Genomic DNA, 12,800 nt, shown 5'->3' with positions numbered 1-12,800 from the left:
ACATAATATTACATACATTAAATTTGTTTTCCTGAGCTTAGAAACATAGATACAATACAATTTAAAACACAATATAAAAACGTAACACCTTAACTAATTATCTCTATATATGGACATGATGATGTCATATCACTACCATATTTAAGCATATCACTGCCGTATTTGGGCAAATCGCACTTATTTTCTCAAACTAGTTTCATCATGATGTAAATGTTTGGTTCCCACTATGTGACGCAATACAAGGAGTGTATGTAATGATAAATTATCAACCATCATATTAGTTTTTGACATTTTAGAACCCTTTTTTTGTATTGCTGCAACAATTGGTGGCCTATAGATTGTGTGTGTGTGTAGAAATAAGTAATAAAGGACTCTCTCACGAGCATACAAAACAGTAACAGTATAATGTAACAAATAATAGCAAAGTTCGATGGTTATTCTGAGCACCATGATTATAGCCTGTATAAAAGCTTATTCGTTTAAACCAATGATGTGAAGAGGAAGAGAAAGGCAAAATATTGTTTCGCTACCTTCACTTGAATTTGTCATTGGAAAAGGATCAGCATTCCTTTTCTGCTACTTACACAACACAAACACTTACAGGATGAATCAAGTTGTATTGGTGGTAATACTGTTATGTTTTGGAAACGTGGCAGCCTACTCATCTGGTGCCCCAAGTTCTGCTTGTGAGAGTATGACTCCCAACCATGGAGCTTCGGCACAGCCTAACAACGAGTCGCCATATAATGTAACGATCAGTTCCTCAGCATATACATATGAAAGCGAAATACAAAGTACGTATTATTTTTTTCGTTTAGGCACACGGAACGAAAGACGAGGGTAATGTATAGAGGGTGATGGGTTTATACCGTTAATGGCTTTGTTTTTTCAGGGAAGAGTTAAATTACATTAACTCTTCCCTGGTTTTTTTCACTAAGACGAAACGAGGAGGACGTAAGCGCAACTCAAGAAATTTGATCAATCACGACGGGTTTGATGATGTCGTAATTGGTAAAAGTACATGCGTTACGCTTACGTTATTGCGTTGCAACCTAGTGGCAAACCAAGCTTCAATCCTAAAATTATACGTATATTACAGCCATGAGCATGCTACTGTTTTTGACGATTCACTATCTGATTGTTCTGGTTTGTGCTTTTTTTAGTTCAGATATCTTCAGATGTAAATTTTAAGGGATTTCTTTTACAAGTAAGGAATCCGGATACTGATGCAATCTATGGCGAATTCATCGAAAAACCACCTTCTACGCAATATTTGGGTTGTACTGGTGGTACTTCCAATGCAGTCACTCATTCAGACTCAACGAACAAAATGTTTCTAGAGTTTACATGGAAGGCAAACTTTCAAAATGGCCCATCGACACTTGTTCCATAGTAAGTAGGCCTAAACTAAATTAAAGTGAAAAAAACAAAAACAAAAAATATGTTAATGCGTCTCTTACGTATTGGGACTCGAATGGATTGCGACAAGGTTGTCCATATGTTGGGACAAAAATGTTATCATTTAAAAATACTTGCAGCGCATAATAACAATGAATGATAACATAGATAACTATTATTGTCCCTCTGAACAAATAATTTGTTCAAATTTGTTTGCGCTTTTTTATACTTTTGTCGAATAAGACCCTTTGTGTTTTCCAAAGCCAAATTATTATTTGTATTTTCAGTGTCACGGTCGTTCAGAGCAGGCAAACATTTTGGGTAAAACTTGAGGGACCGGAAATTAATTGTAAGTTTATACCGTATTCATAATCGTCATCGTAACCACTAAAGTTATTATATTATATATAAAATACATTTTGTAAACAATTAATAATTGTTTCCTTGAATATTTATACGTTTTTCCTACTCTGACGTAATTGCAGAATGGCAATTTTACTAATAACCATACCTCGAAGTAGTTATATTATCAATATTTATATTGCAATATTAAATATTAGCATGCAACTTGAACTGTTTAAATGGAGGTACATGCAGCTTCAATGGGAATGGTGACGAAATCTGTAATTGTGATGATGGGTTTTCAGGACCGACTTGCAAAATTAGTAAGTTTTTAAGACAATTTTGGAAAATTATGATTACAGCATTTCATTTCATAACTGATGATATATATAATATTTAGTTGACACATAATATTATTAGCTTGTTAAATGAAATGTCTGTTAGATCATAATTATTTGTGTGAGAAGTATTATTGCTGCGTAGCAGCTATTATTTATATTCTTGGCAGCAATTTGACCTCCTGTAACGCTTCATTGCTTGTCATAATTCGAAAGACCATGGTTTGTCTTCAAAACAATTGGCCCAGGACGACCTAGGCTATGTTACGGCTTTCACTCTCTCTGCTGATGAAATCAATTATTGCAGGCGACAAACTGCATAGAGTGGGAGGTCTGATTATTTTTTTTTTAACGTTTATTATCACATAATTCATAAAATCAGAATTTGAAATTTACATTTGTGACCACGAATAACCAATACGTGTAGGCCTATGTTAAAATATGTATCATTGTCTTTTTTTTTTACAGTAACTGTGTATTGTCCATGTGGAAACTAACCAGTGGTTTTATTTGGAATATTTATCTGATGTTGAAGAAAATGACTGTAAACGAGAAAGCTAACATATCAAATGTATACATATTGTTATAAAAAAGAAAGAATGAAAGGCTGGTGTCTCGAATGTTATTAATGCCTTCTTTCTACATTTAATGATGCTTTTTTGTTACTGATATTCTATCTAATATAAGAAATAATGATTTATTATTATTTTGTTTAACAATCATTAGTAAATATGGTGTGTAACGTAAATATATATAGTCGGAAACTAACAAATTCCTAAAAGTCCTAAACTAAACTATAGTACTTTACATATTTCGGGGTAGAGATTTTACTCCCTATGACCACAGTGACCCACATACCGTAACATTCCAGTTAGCAAAATTTATGATTTCCAAGCCGCCGACAAACGTACTCACTAATCAAACAATTCTTCATCTATACACACCATTCGACAAAAATATTTGAGAGGAAGGATTCAATTTGACACGTTTTGATACAATACAGCCAAACGAAAACAATGAACACGCCTCACAGACTACTGTCTGCATACATCATAGACTCTCTTCTCCCAGACATGCTTTGGGATTTGCGCATGCCATTTCCAAGTTTCCAAATACCCAGTCAGTCATAGTCCCCTTGAATATAACTGTCTAAATGCGCGCTAATCTGTGTTTCTGGTGGTGGGGATACACATTACATTTGGCCTGAAAGCTACTCTAATCTATTTAGTCTAATCTTTATGTGAGGGCGTGTGTTTTATTGATGAACTACTAATCGGAAATTTAAGTCCAACGCTCGTCGCATCTTGTAGGCCTATTATTATGGAAGACACTTATGTTGCCTTTCTCCACCAAGTTGTACAAATGAGTACCTGGTAAGGTCAAAACACAACTGCGTTGAGGCTGCCTCATGGGATCAGTATTTGTATGTTTTCATGATATTTAAGTTTTCCAAAAATATGAATCGCTTATTCATGTCATATTTCGGAATAGGTGACATAATATATTCATAGCAAAAGAGAGAGAAAAAAATCATAATCTAAGAGCTCATAGAACAAGAACAAAAACAAAAATATATATATATATAAAGTCAATGCAACAAGGCATTCCATTGTATGAAGCACAATAAGAATGACATTATTATTATTGATTTATGTAAATGTATTGTACGTGTGATTGCCATTGTATTACTTTTACATGTTTGGTACACCGGTTTAGTTTTTCTAAATTCTTTTTGATGAATAAGAAACAAAATATTCACAATACTTATTATGCCATTATTAAATGTTTTAATGATTATTATAACAATTTTTATATTGAAAAATAAACTATATATTAAATAAATATTAAACATAATATCAAATGCAAGGTTTATTTCAATTGTAATACTATTTGAATCATTGGTAATAGTCTTCTTATTTCCTCATATTAATATCTTTTTGGCCTACTTATATTTTCTATATATTTTGATTATTACAAAACAATTTAAGCCTATATATAATGAATAACTATTAATATATATAATATTAATAATATTGCGACTATATTTATTTATTTTATAAAATGGTATCTGCATTATCAGTATCAGTTTTTCTTATACATAGTTCTAATATTCGGTTAATTAATAATTACTGCGCATGTTCAAAATGTTGCTATGTATATGAGGGCGTACATTAGTGAAGGGGGCGGTATTAACAATTCGTTGTGCTGTGAATGCTGTGAGCACTTATTAATATAACATGGGTTCAAGGATGTAGACGCGCTGAAATGAGTCACGTGTGCGCTCTTTATTTTTTCACAATCATGCATCATGCACTGGAGTGCACAAAGTGCGCAGCAAAACTAACGCACACTGACTTGTGCATTATTTGTATAGGCCTACTATTATATTAGATATTTGTGTCCGTTTGGTGGCTTACAGATGACCTAAACACCGGGTGGTTTGTGTCGAGTACATGGACAAGGCGTTTCAGTAGGATAGGCTGTAAAAAATGAAGATTATATTAATCACAGTTAAACAAAAATTGTGTTTGGAAGTGAAGTCTTCACTTTATTTATATTTAATGTCAGGACACTGTTGGCAACAAATTGAATAGTATGTTAGAGTGCAAGAAGAAAGGAGTGTGTATTGTGTACTAGTATACTTTAATTAAGTCTACTACTAACTACTGCCTCTAAATTACTCATTTAATATAATACTGGGCCCTACTACTAAAACAGTGTACTTACCAAGACAAACAAAATCTGGATCAGGATCAACTTTATTTTTAGAAAAAAAAAAAAAAATATTTAAACTTTAAAGAAAAACAGCAACAGGTAGAACTTAATCGCAAAACGACAGAATAAAGATTAAAAGATTGTAGCCCTAAAAATAATATTTATTCCTTGCCATAATAATCATTGCATGATTAGCCACCAGACTCGACAGAATAGGAAGGGCAACCAGGCATCGTTGCGACGGTAAACGAAAGAGGATCGGTAATTAACAGAGAGGATTTTACAAGTGCGCTGATTAATATTGTGTATAGATTACCATATCTACTGTCCCCTATCGTCTACCGTCGATGCAAAAACTCACTACTTCTACTTCGACGACGGTAAACCATGTAAAACGTTGAATGAATTCTATAATCAATCACCACGTCTATAGTGGAGATCAAGTTGAGATTTATTCATCTACATCTTTCCTCACCGCCTCGATTACATAGTTCTTGTCGGATCTGCGTCGTTTTATTACTTTCATTCTCGAACCGAAAATTTAATGAACAAGCCGGACAGAATATTTCTACTATGTGGTAGGCATACCGACCTAATTCATAAAACAGGGACAAAATTGTTCTCACCACATAACCCGCACATCTTAGGACAACCTTCACCGACGTAATCAATTCCACACTGTCCTACGTACCAACCATTACCGCAATTCGCATGTGTGTCTGCACAAATTTCTAAGAAAGAATAGTAATATAAACTGGACTCAATTGAACAACATTTCGCTTTATAAAGGTCGTAAGGTTTACCAGAGCGGGTACCTCCCAAACTAATTCGCCAACCACCCACCCACTTCAAGGCATGTTTCCAAATAAATGTAGTTAAAACCTTAAATTCTATTCGATTTGATGACCAATTACTTTCCCAACTCAGCAGTTAAAAACCATACTATTACAATTCCGGTCACCTTGATACCCTACCTACCCGAACAGTCGTTTCCGATGTAACCGTCTCTACACGTACACGTACAGTCACTATTCAATGTTCCACAATTTTCACAAACCTGGTTGCAAACTGTAAAATGAACAGGTTATTATAACGACAATTACTTACTCAAACAGTCCTCGAAATTTCAATGGATTTTATTTATTACTTAGTCATATAACGTCTACGATGCAGCGGTAGTCATGTGATGTCATTTCGACCGAACACGTATGTTACTTACTTGTTACTTGTTTGCATAGCTATCTCCATTATTGGGGACATTTCGCCGTCATTGACATTATGTTGACATAGCACAACTTTTCTTAATTTTATGAGAGACGTTAATTTTGATGAGAAGGTCATGGAACACTAATTAATTTTAAAACACTAACAACCTGAGACCTGTAACCCTTGGTAGGGACCCTGACGGGTACTCTCCCTCTGGGTCAAAGGGATCCCGAAACTCATCGGTGGGCAGGGGCTCTCATCTCCCTGTTCAGGACTATTCCTGATGATTACCCAACCTATTTACATTTAAAATTAAGATTAAACATCAAGACATAACTTAATGACTACTGGACATAGTAGTTATTGTCTTCTATAAAAGATGCTGCAGATAGGCCTGCTGTAATTTCTGTTAATTGACATTACATCACAATACAATACAATACAATATCAAATTTTGTATTAAAGTATTTGTGAGTGATAAAGGATTATAATCTGGAGATAAACCTTTGTTGGAAATTCGGAAGAAAAATAAACGGAGGACTCAAAGATACAAATCCCATTGTTTCTGATTTTCTTAATACTCATACTCATGTGTAGAATAAACTGAAAGTTTATGATGAAACTGAAAAAAACGGCAATACTTACTGCATTCCTCATTGTGTTCCGAACATGGTCCTATACATAAAGCAAGAATCAAGAAGAAAATAAAAAAAAGGTATTAGCAGACCAGCTGACTGGAAGATTTGTTTAGTTGATCACGCATAACATTTGAAAAAACAGGGTCGGTTTGACTGACATCACATAATACAGTAATAATCTTGTTAAAAAAAACTAAAGATAGAAAATTTACCAATGCATGCTATGTCAACAAAATCTTACTGTAATGCTCAATTACAAAAATCGAATTTTAAATCGTTCATTCTTTTTAGGTCTAATGATGCTGAACAATTTTAAAAAGAAACAAATATTATTCAAGGGAAGGTAGGCCTACTTACGACATTGATTTTCGTAGCATTGATCCGAACCCGAAGAACACTCGGTACAACTAGGTCCACTGACGTAGGGATGTCGATTGTAATTACCACTGAAAACGATAATTGATTTTGTTGAAAGATGTATTGAATGCCATATGAGAACATTTTATGTTTTCGTATTTTTCTACAACACTTTAAAATATCTCCATTGTCAAATATCGTGGAATAGCCTACTTTATGTTAATTCGATAGGAAAGCTTATATAATCATTTTCATCGGTGGCCATACCCAAATAAATACACCCAGCTAGTAAGTAGCCTAACTACTGCCCTATGTATCTAGGTAGGCCCTATGTTAGTGTAGTAGTTAGTAGACATGGTTGTCTATATCTGGCCTGTCGTTGTCTTCGCGCAAGTGTGCAAAACTAATATAATAAAACGACTCTTTATGATGTTACGGTCTAGCAAACACAGGGTAGCCGTCGTCCTCCCCTAAATGTCCTGTTTCGTAAACCTGTGGACGTGCCGAGGTGAGGAAGAGTCCCAATATATCCTCATCATGCGCACAGACTAGTAAAGAGATATTGTAACAGATAGTTCGTAGTACACCTAACACGATCATTTTCACAACTCTTAATCTAAAACCATAGACGCACTTGCGTACATGCTCGTAGAAAGAGGGAATTCTCCTCGTGGCCAACATGTTACTAGCTACTAGCACTACAGTGCTTAGGTAAGCCTAGCAACATTCTCAATGAGTTGTTATAAAGAGAGATTTAATAGTTTTTACAGTGTGATTACACCATGATAATAATTTTAAATTAAAAATACAAACATTACGTACGCTGGTCCATAGTTACATGTCAATATCCACTTATTTGTACAAAAAGTAAGGCCACAGCCAAGTGCATACGAGTCAGCCCAAACCACCTAAAGAAAACATGACAATTAACACTCAGCTTCAGAATTCAGAATTACATTGTACAGATTGTCCCATGGTAACGTCCCCGATATTCAAGTCATCCTCGCCACCTCCTTCAGCTAAAGCTACCTCCTCAACGAGGCCGGGCCGGAGACAAATCAGAGACAGTTACGTTTTTCGGCGCTGTGTTCACATACGTACGATATGGGAAAGATAATTCTTCCTGTATACATTATATTATTTAGGTTATGCTACTATAGGCCCTAGTTTGGTAAACAATGCCAAATCTTTCCCAACCGTCATTTACCCCTTTGTCGCGCCTGGAAAGCATAACCATTGCTTTCTATAAACGAATATTTTGGTTTAATACTTATGTATTATAAATTATAAAAAAAATGTTGATGCCACCATAGATATATTATATATATAGTTCATATTATACATATTTCACTATAATATCTACGTTAACTGTGTAATATTTGTGTAATGAGTCTTTGTGAACATTTTAATGTTTTAATTTAAATCTAATTTTGTTAAAAGAATTAACATGTTATTTTTTACATTTGAACCACTTGAATGCAGATTATTTATTATTATTTTTTAAATCACATACCTGCGTGTAATGGCCACAGACATCACTACATTCACGTGTGTCGTAGTTGTAATATTGATCTTCATTGTACCACGCCTGTGTTGCCGATGCCAGATTTGGACGGTTGCTAGCGCTTGCACCGGAGCTGTAAAGGTTTTGTCCTACAGGGTCAAATGGAGAGATGTTTGTTGGTTGACCATGTTCAAAGACACAACCGTCCGACCATTCTTGTGCCATAGATGCTAGGTCGTCATCCCACGACTATACAAATGCAATAATACATTCAAATAAATTGTTTCGTTACCAACTATAAATTAGAAACTCGGAAAAAAAATATCAATTTCCTTCCTGGGAACATTATGCTGATTTTCAATTCGAACTTTCCATTGAAACTTACGAAACGAAATTAGTATCATTTTTCTGTTATGTCTTTTATTCATTTCATTTCACAGTCATTTTACGCATGCTCGTATGTTTCTGAGCGTGCGCAGAATATTGTGAAAGACATGGCCTACCATGTACTTCATGTCCGATGCTTCTGGAGAAACTTGTGACCTTAGTTCATTGTGTTTGTCGAGAACTGTCTGAATTTCATCTGCCGTCAAATTACCAGAACTTGGTCTGAATGTAACATAAAGAATTAAGATAAACAGAAATGTCCTTAGTCTGAAAAAAAGAAAGAAAGAAATTTGATTAAACAAGACATCAACTTGTTTATCTATGTATTTTTCATACTTTCAATACCATTTTATTTTGTTTGCTTTTTAATACTGTTTAACAATCTTCTGTAAAATATTTTCAAAATGTGAAAGTATTATGACTATTTATTACATTATTATTTTTTTTTCTCAGTTGTGGGTGGAGAATAATATAATATTTCTTTTTATCATCATTATTTCATAGAAACATTAGTGTAATTTTACTTTGAATACAGACAATTTCCAAAGGATGGATAAATACAATTTTGAAAATAGATGTTATTGCGATCTTTATGCCTGAGTAAAATTCTTTAAGAGCACCTTGCATAATAATAATAATTTATAACAAGGGCATTTTAACCGTATTTACTTATTTTATGTTGATACAGGTATATGTAGGTAAATTATGTATTCTGAACACAATGTCGGCCTATTGTAAATGATTTGTTCGTGTATATTTTTATCCTTTGCGGAAGATTAATTGAAATTATATAATAATTCAACAGCAAGAAACTAGAATCCCAAAATGTGATCTTCTGGATTCTTACAAAACAGTGTTTCACCAGCCCGTTGGTTATCTCAAACAGTTTTAGACCTTGTCAATTAAAGATATGGATATATGGAAATGCAACAGCATAAATGGCAAAAATCAATCTATTAATTTAACTTGGGTGTGCGTGAATTCAAAGGTTGTATGAACCGGTGCTGGAAATATTAAATCATACGGTATTGGGCGAGACAAACGTCTTTGTATTATTCTTTTGTGTATTGGGTGTGAGAACAGTGGATCAGTTGTGTTTATTAAGTAAACTGTAAGCCACACATTGAACCGCAGTTGTTGAATTTTCTTCTGCGTTTTATAGTTAGGTTGAGAATGCGTTTAACGAAGCGTCAACTTGCAAGGTTCTAAGGGTACCGAAAGTAATGGATGAATAGCAATGTCGGTCAATCGTCACGTCGGGTTTTTAACGACGTCAGAATTAAACTATTCAAACGTAAAAAACAATAATTATTGATTTGTTATTTAACATAACAAATGCATGATAAAATCTCTAAGAAAACAAACTTTATTTCGGTAATTCTTAGATTATATGAATTTATGGAAATAAAAGTAGGGCAATTAAATATTTAGATTTAAATGGGCCAGTGAACTACATCTAGGTTAAATAGTGATGTTTCGATACGATTTTAGTTAATAAAAACGTTAAAATGAGACCAATACATGTCTAGCAATATAGCAATTGTATTTTAAAAGTTTCAACACATCTCCTGTGTACGATAACAGTTGTTTACTGTCGGTATAGAGAAAGGCAACAGCGATGTATCGCAGATATTATTGTCCCACTGCAAAACAAAAGATTTTATTGTCTTTGTTGAATAATTATGCCAATTTGATGTCACACAGCCTAAAGCTGTGTCTACACCATCAAACTTGTGATAAAAATATATATGGACACGATGACGTCGCATAACTACCATTTATACATATCAGTACCATATTTGGGCACAAATTTGTCAAACTAGTTTGATAGTGTAGACAGAGCTTTAGGCCTATTTAAACTTATTTATTTGTTTTTTTAAAGTGAACTCGCTTTTCCCCCTATGGAAGTGAATAACTGTATTACAAATGCAAACTCTCGTACTCAAAGTCTGATTATATATAACTGACATATATAATTATGCTTTGTTTGGTCTAGATAGTAGTAGTAGTAGTAGTAGTAGGCCTAAGCCAGCCAAATTAGGGCATGGTGACTTGTTGGTTAGAGCTAGCTAGCTAACTTAGTTAGGAATGTTTTATGCCTTTTCAAAAGAAAATACCTACTTGGCCTAAATATTAAAAAAAATAATTACAAGCATACATATTAAAAATGATAAAACAATGCTGTACTTTCTTATTATATTGTTTTATAGCTCTTGCCATCTCGCTACTATTATATTTCAAGAATGCCTACACAGCAAGGCGTGCCACAAGCAGTGACAGAAAAACCAGTAAAAAAAATTATTAGAATACAAAGAGAGTAGAAGAGTAGACTGTTTTATATGTGTAATAGTTTTATATGTGCAACTAGAAAGACAATATGCAAGGATGCACCACAAACAGAAAATATTAGTGAATGGAGAATGTGTACTGTAGTTGGTACAGGAGTTACATTTATTTGTAATTTATCTGTTTATCTATTTATATATCATCTGCAACTAATATACTCGTGTAATATGCTGATAAGTTGTAATACAAATGTATTACAGTATCCACTGAAACATAACAAAAAATTACTTTGAATGTTTATTTGGTGTAACCGGGTAAATGTTTAATAAAGCTGATTTAGTCTATATATTTATTTCAAATGAAAAATATCCAACCCTCCTAGTTCTAAAATAAACATTTTTGTTTTTGGTCATCCAATTCAAATATTTGCACCTTCTTCACCAGGGCCAAAGTTCATTTATATTTATATAGAACATCTCAAAGATTCTATAGAAAACATGTGCAACCATTCCAGAGTTTTATAGACCTTATATAGAATGTCTACCGAGGTTTTTATAGACCTTCTATAGAAGTTTTCATAGAATTTCCATATCATTTCAATGGATTTTTTCTATAAAAATCTTTATTGATAATCTATAGACAATTATATAGATTTTCATAAACATCTATGCATAGAATTCTATAGACAATTTTTGTAAGAGCGATCTCGTATATGTTGACTTTTAAACAAAGTAAGTGAACCAAAACATACGATTTCGTCGTGGATTTAGTAGTTTAAACTCTAACTGGTATAAATAGGGTTAAGTTGCTTCTCTCACTGCTGGTTATGAGAACTCATTTCATTTTCTTTTGCATGGCACCTGATTCTTATTCAGCGAAAATTGTTAAACATTTGATCAAAATTCTATGTAACATTTTGTTTATATTTTTGGATCAAATGAGAAAAAAAAATTCTTATTTCATTGTGTCCAGAAATATTTAACTCCAACACATTTACTATTTAGATTTATTTATATATGTTCATCTTCTTCTGAGCTGGTATGGTAAAATTGGTATTTTAGGCAGTTGCAATATTTTAAATTTTCAAATGTATTTTTTTATGTTTTTAAAATGTTTTTTTGTTTCCATTTTATCATCTTTTTTTAAAGAGATATTTTGTAATTGTAACATTTACACATATTATTTAACACAGTTGATTTTAATATCCAGTCACATACATAATTTACTTTATAAATAAACATTAACAAAATGTATAGTCCAAAGAAAACAATTTTCGACTGTATATCACGAAATATGTACAGTATAAAAAAACATGTTTATAATGAAGGAGTAGCCTATCTGAAAAACAAAATGCAACTCATCGCTCGAACTTTGGGAACCAGACGTTTATTGCCTGAGAGAGCGTATAATTTATCTACAATTGCTATCACATGGAGCCATGATCAGAAAGAATATGACTGCTAAGTTATAATAAACACAAATAATATACCAACTTACTTCATTTTGTCTCTTACTCTTAGTTCTATCGTAAGACTTGTCAAGTGCGATTCCGTAAATTATGTCCACTTCGTCTTCAAAATACGCGGATTACCGGATATAACGTTCTTTTACCTTTTTTCGCCGTTTCCA

At 33.2% G+C, this 12,800-nt stretch overlaps 2 protein-coding genes across 2 annotated transcripts; one reads left to right on the top strand and one right to left on the bottom strand.

Annotated features, from left to right (window-relative positions):
• Positions 1–497: 497 nt before the first annotated feature.
• LOC144850156 (putative defense protein 3) lies at positions 498–3,903 on the top strand. The gene is made up of 5 exons (XM_078707374.1): positions 498–794; positions 1,164–1,392; positions 1,686–1,747; positions 1,959–2,063; positions 2,547–3,903. Exons 1-5 carry the CDS (start codon positions 605–607, stop codon positions 2,573–2,575), a joined length of 615 nt encoding a protein of 204 aa, XP_078563500.1. The 5' UTR covers positions 498–604; the 3' UTR covers positions 2,576–3,903.
• A 274-nt stretch (positions 3,904–4,177) lies between these two features.
• On the bottom strand, positions 4,178–12,800 carry LOC144850313 (GLIPR1-like protein 1). Its single transcript, XM_078707566.1, has 10 exons — positions 12,669–12,800; positions 9,002–9,152; positions 8,508–8,747; positions 7,817–7,902; positions 6,995–7,083; positions 6,645–6,674; positions 5,772–5,861; positions 5,420–5,524; positions 4,806–4,835; positions 4,178–4,558 (listed from the first exon to the last, which is right to left on the bottom strand). The coding sequence occupies exons 1-10, from the start codon at positions 12,671–12,673 to the stop codon at positions 4,503–4,505; spliced, it is 882 nt and encodes a 293-aa protein (XP_078563692.1). The 5' UTR covers positions 12,674–12,800; the 3' UTR covers positions 4,178–4,502.

The sequence above is a fragment of the Antedon bifida genome, chromosome 8, assembly GCF_963402885.1.
Source record: "Antedon bifida chromosome 8, ecAntBifi1.1, whole genome shotgun sequence".
Classification (NCBI taxonomy): domain Eukaryota; kingdom Metazoa; phylum Echinodermata; class Crinoidea; order Comatulida; family Antedonidae; genus Antedon; species Antedon bifida.
This window is presented reverse-complemented; position numbering and strand designations above follow the sequence as displayed.

Bases quoted from the DNA above. Each gene is read 5' to 3' on its own strand.
- LOC144850313 (XM_078707566.1), bottom strand. The intron at 5,525-5,771 runs GTAGGTAGGGTA...ATTCTTTCTTAG, and splicing joins CATCGGAAACGACTGTTCGG to AAATTTGTGCAGACACACAT. The intron at 4,559-4,805 runs GTAAGTACACTG...CATTTTTTACAG, and splicing joins TCCAGATTTTGTTTGTCTTG to CCTATCCTACTGAAACGCCT.
- LOC144850156 (XM_078707374.1), top strand. From the start codon at position 605: ATGAATCAAGTTGTATTGGTGGTAATACTGTTATGTTTTGGAAACGTG. The intron at 1,393-1,685 runs GTAAGTAGGCCT...TTGTATTTTCAG, and splicing joins CCATCGACACTTGTTCCATA to TGTCACGGTCGTTCAGAGCA. The intron at 2,064-2,546 runs GTAAGTTTTTAA...TTTTTTTTACAG, and splicing joins AGGACCGACTTGCAAAATTA to TAACTGTGTATTGTCCATGT.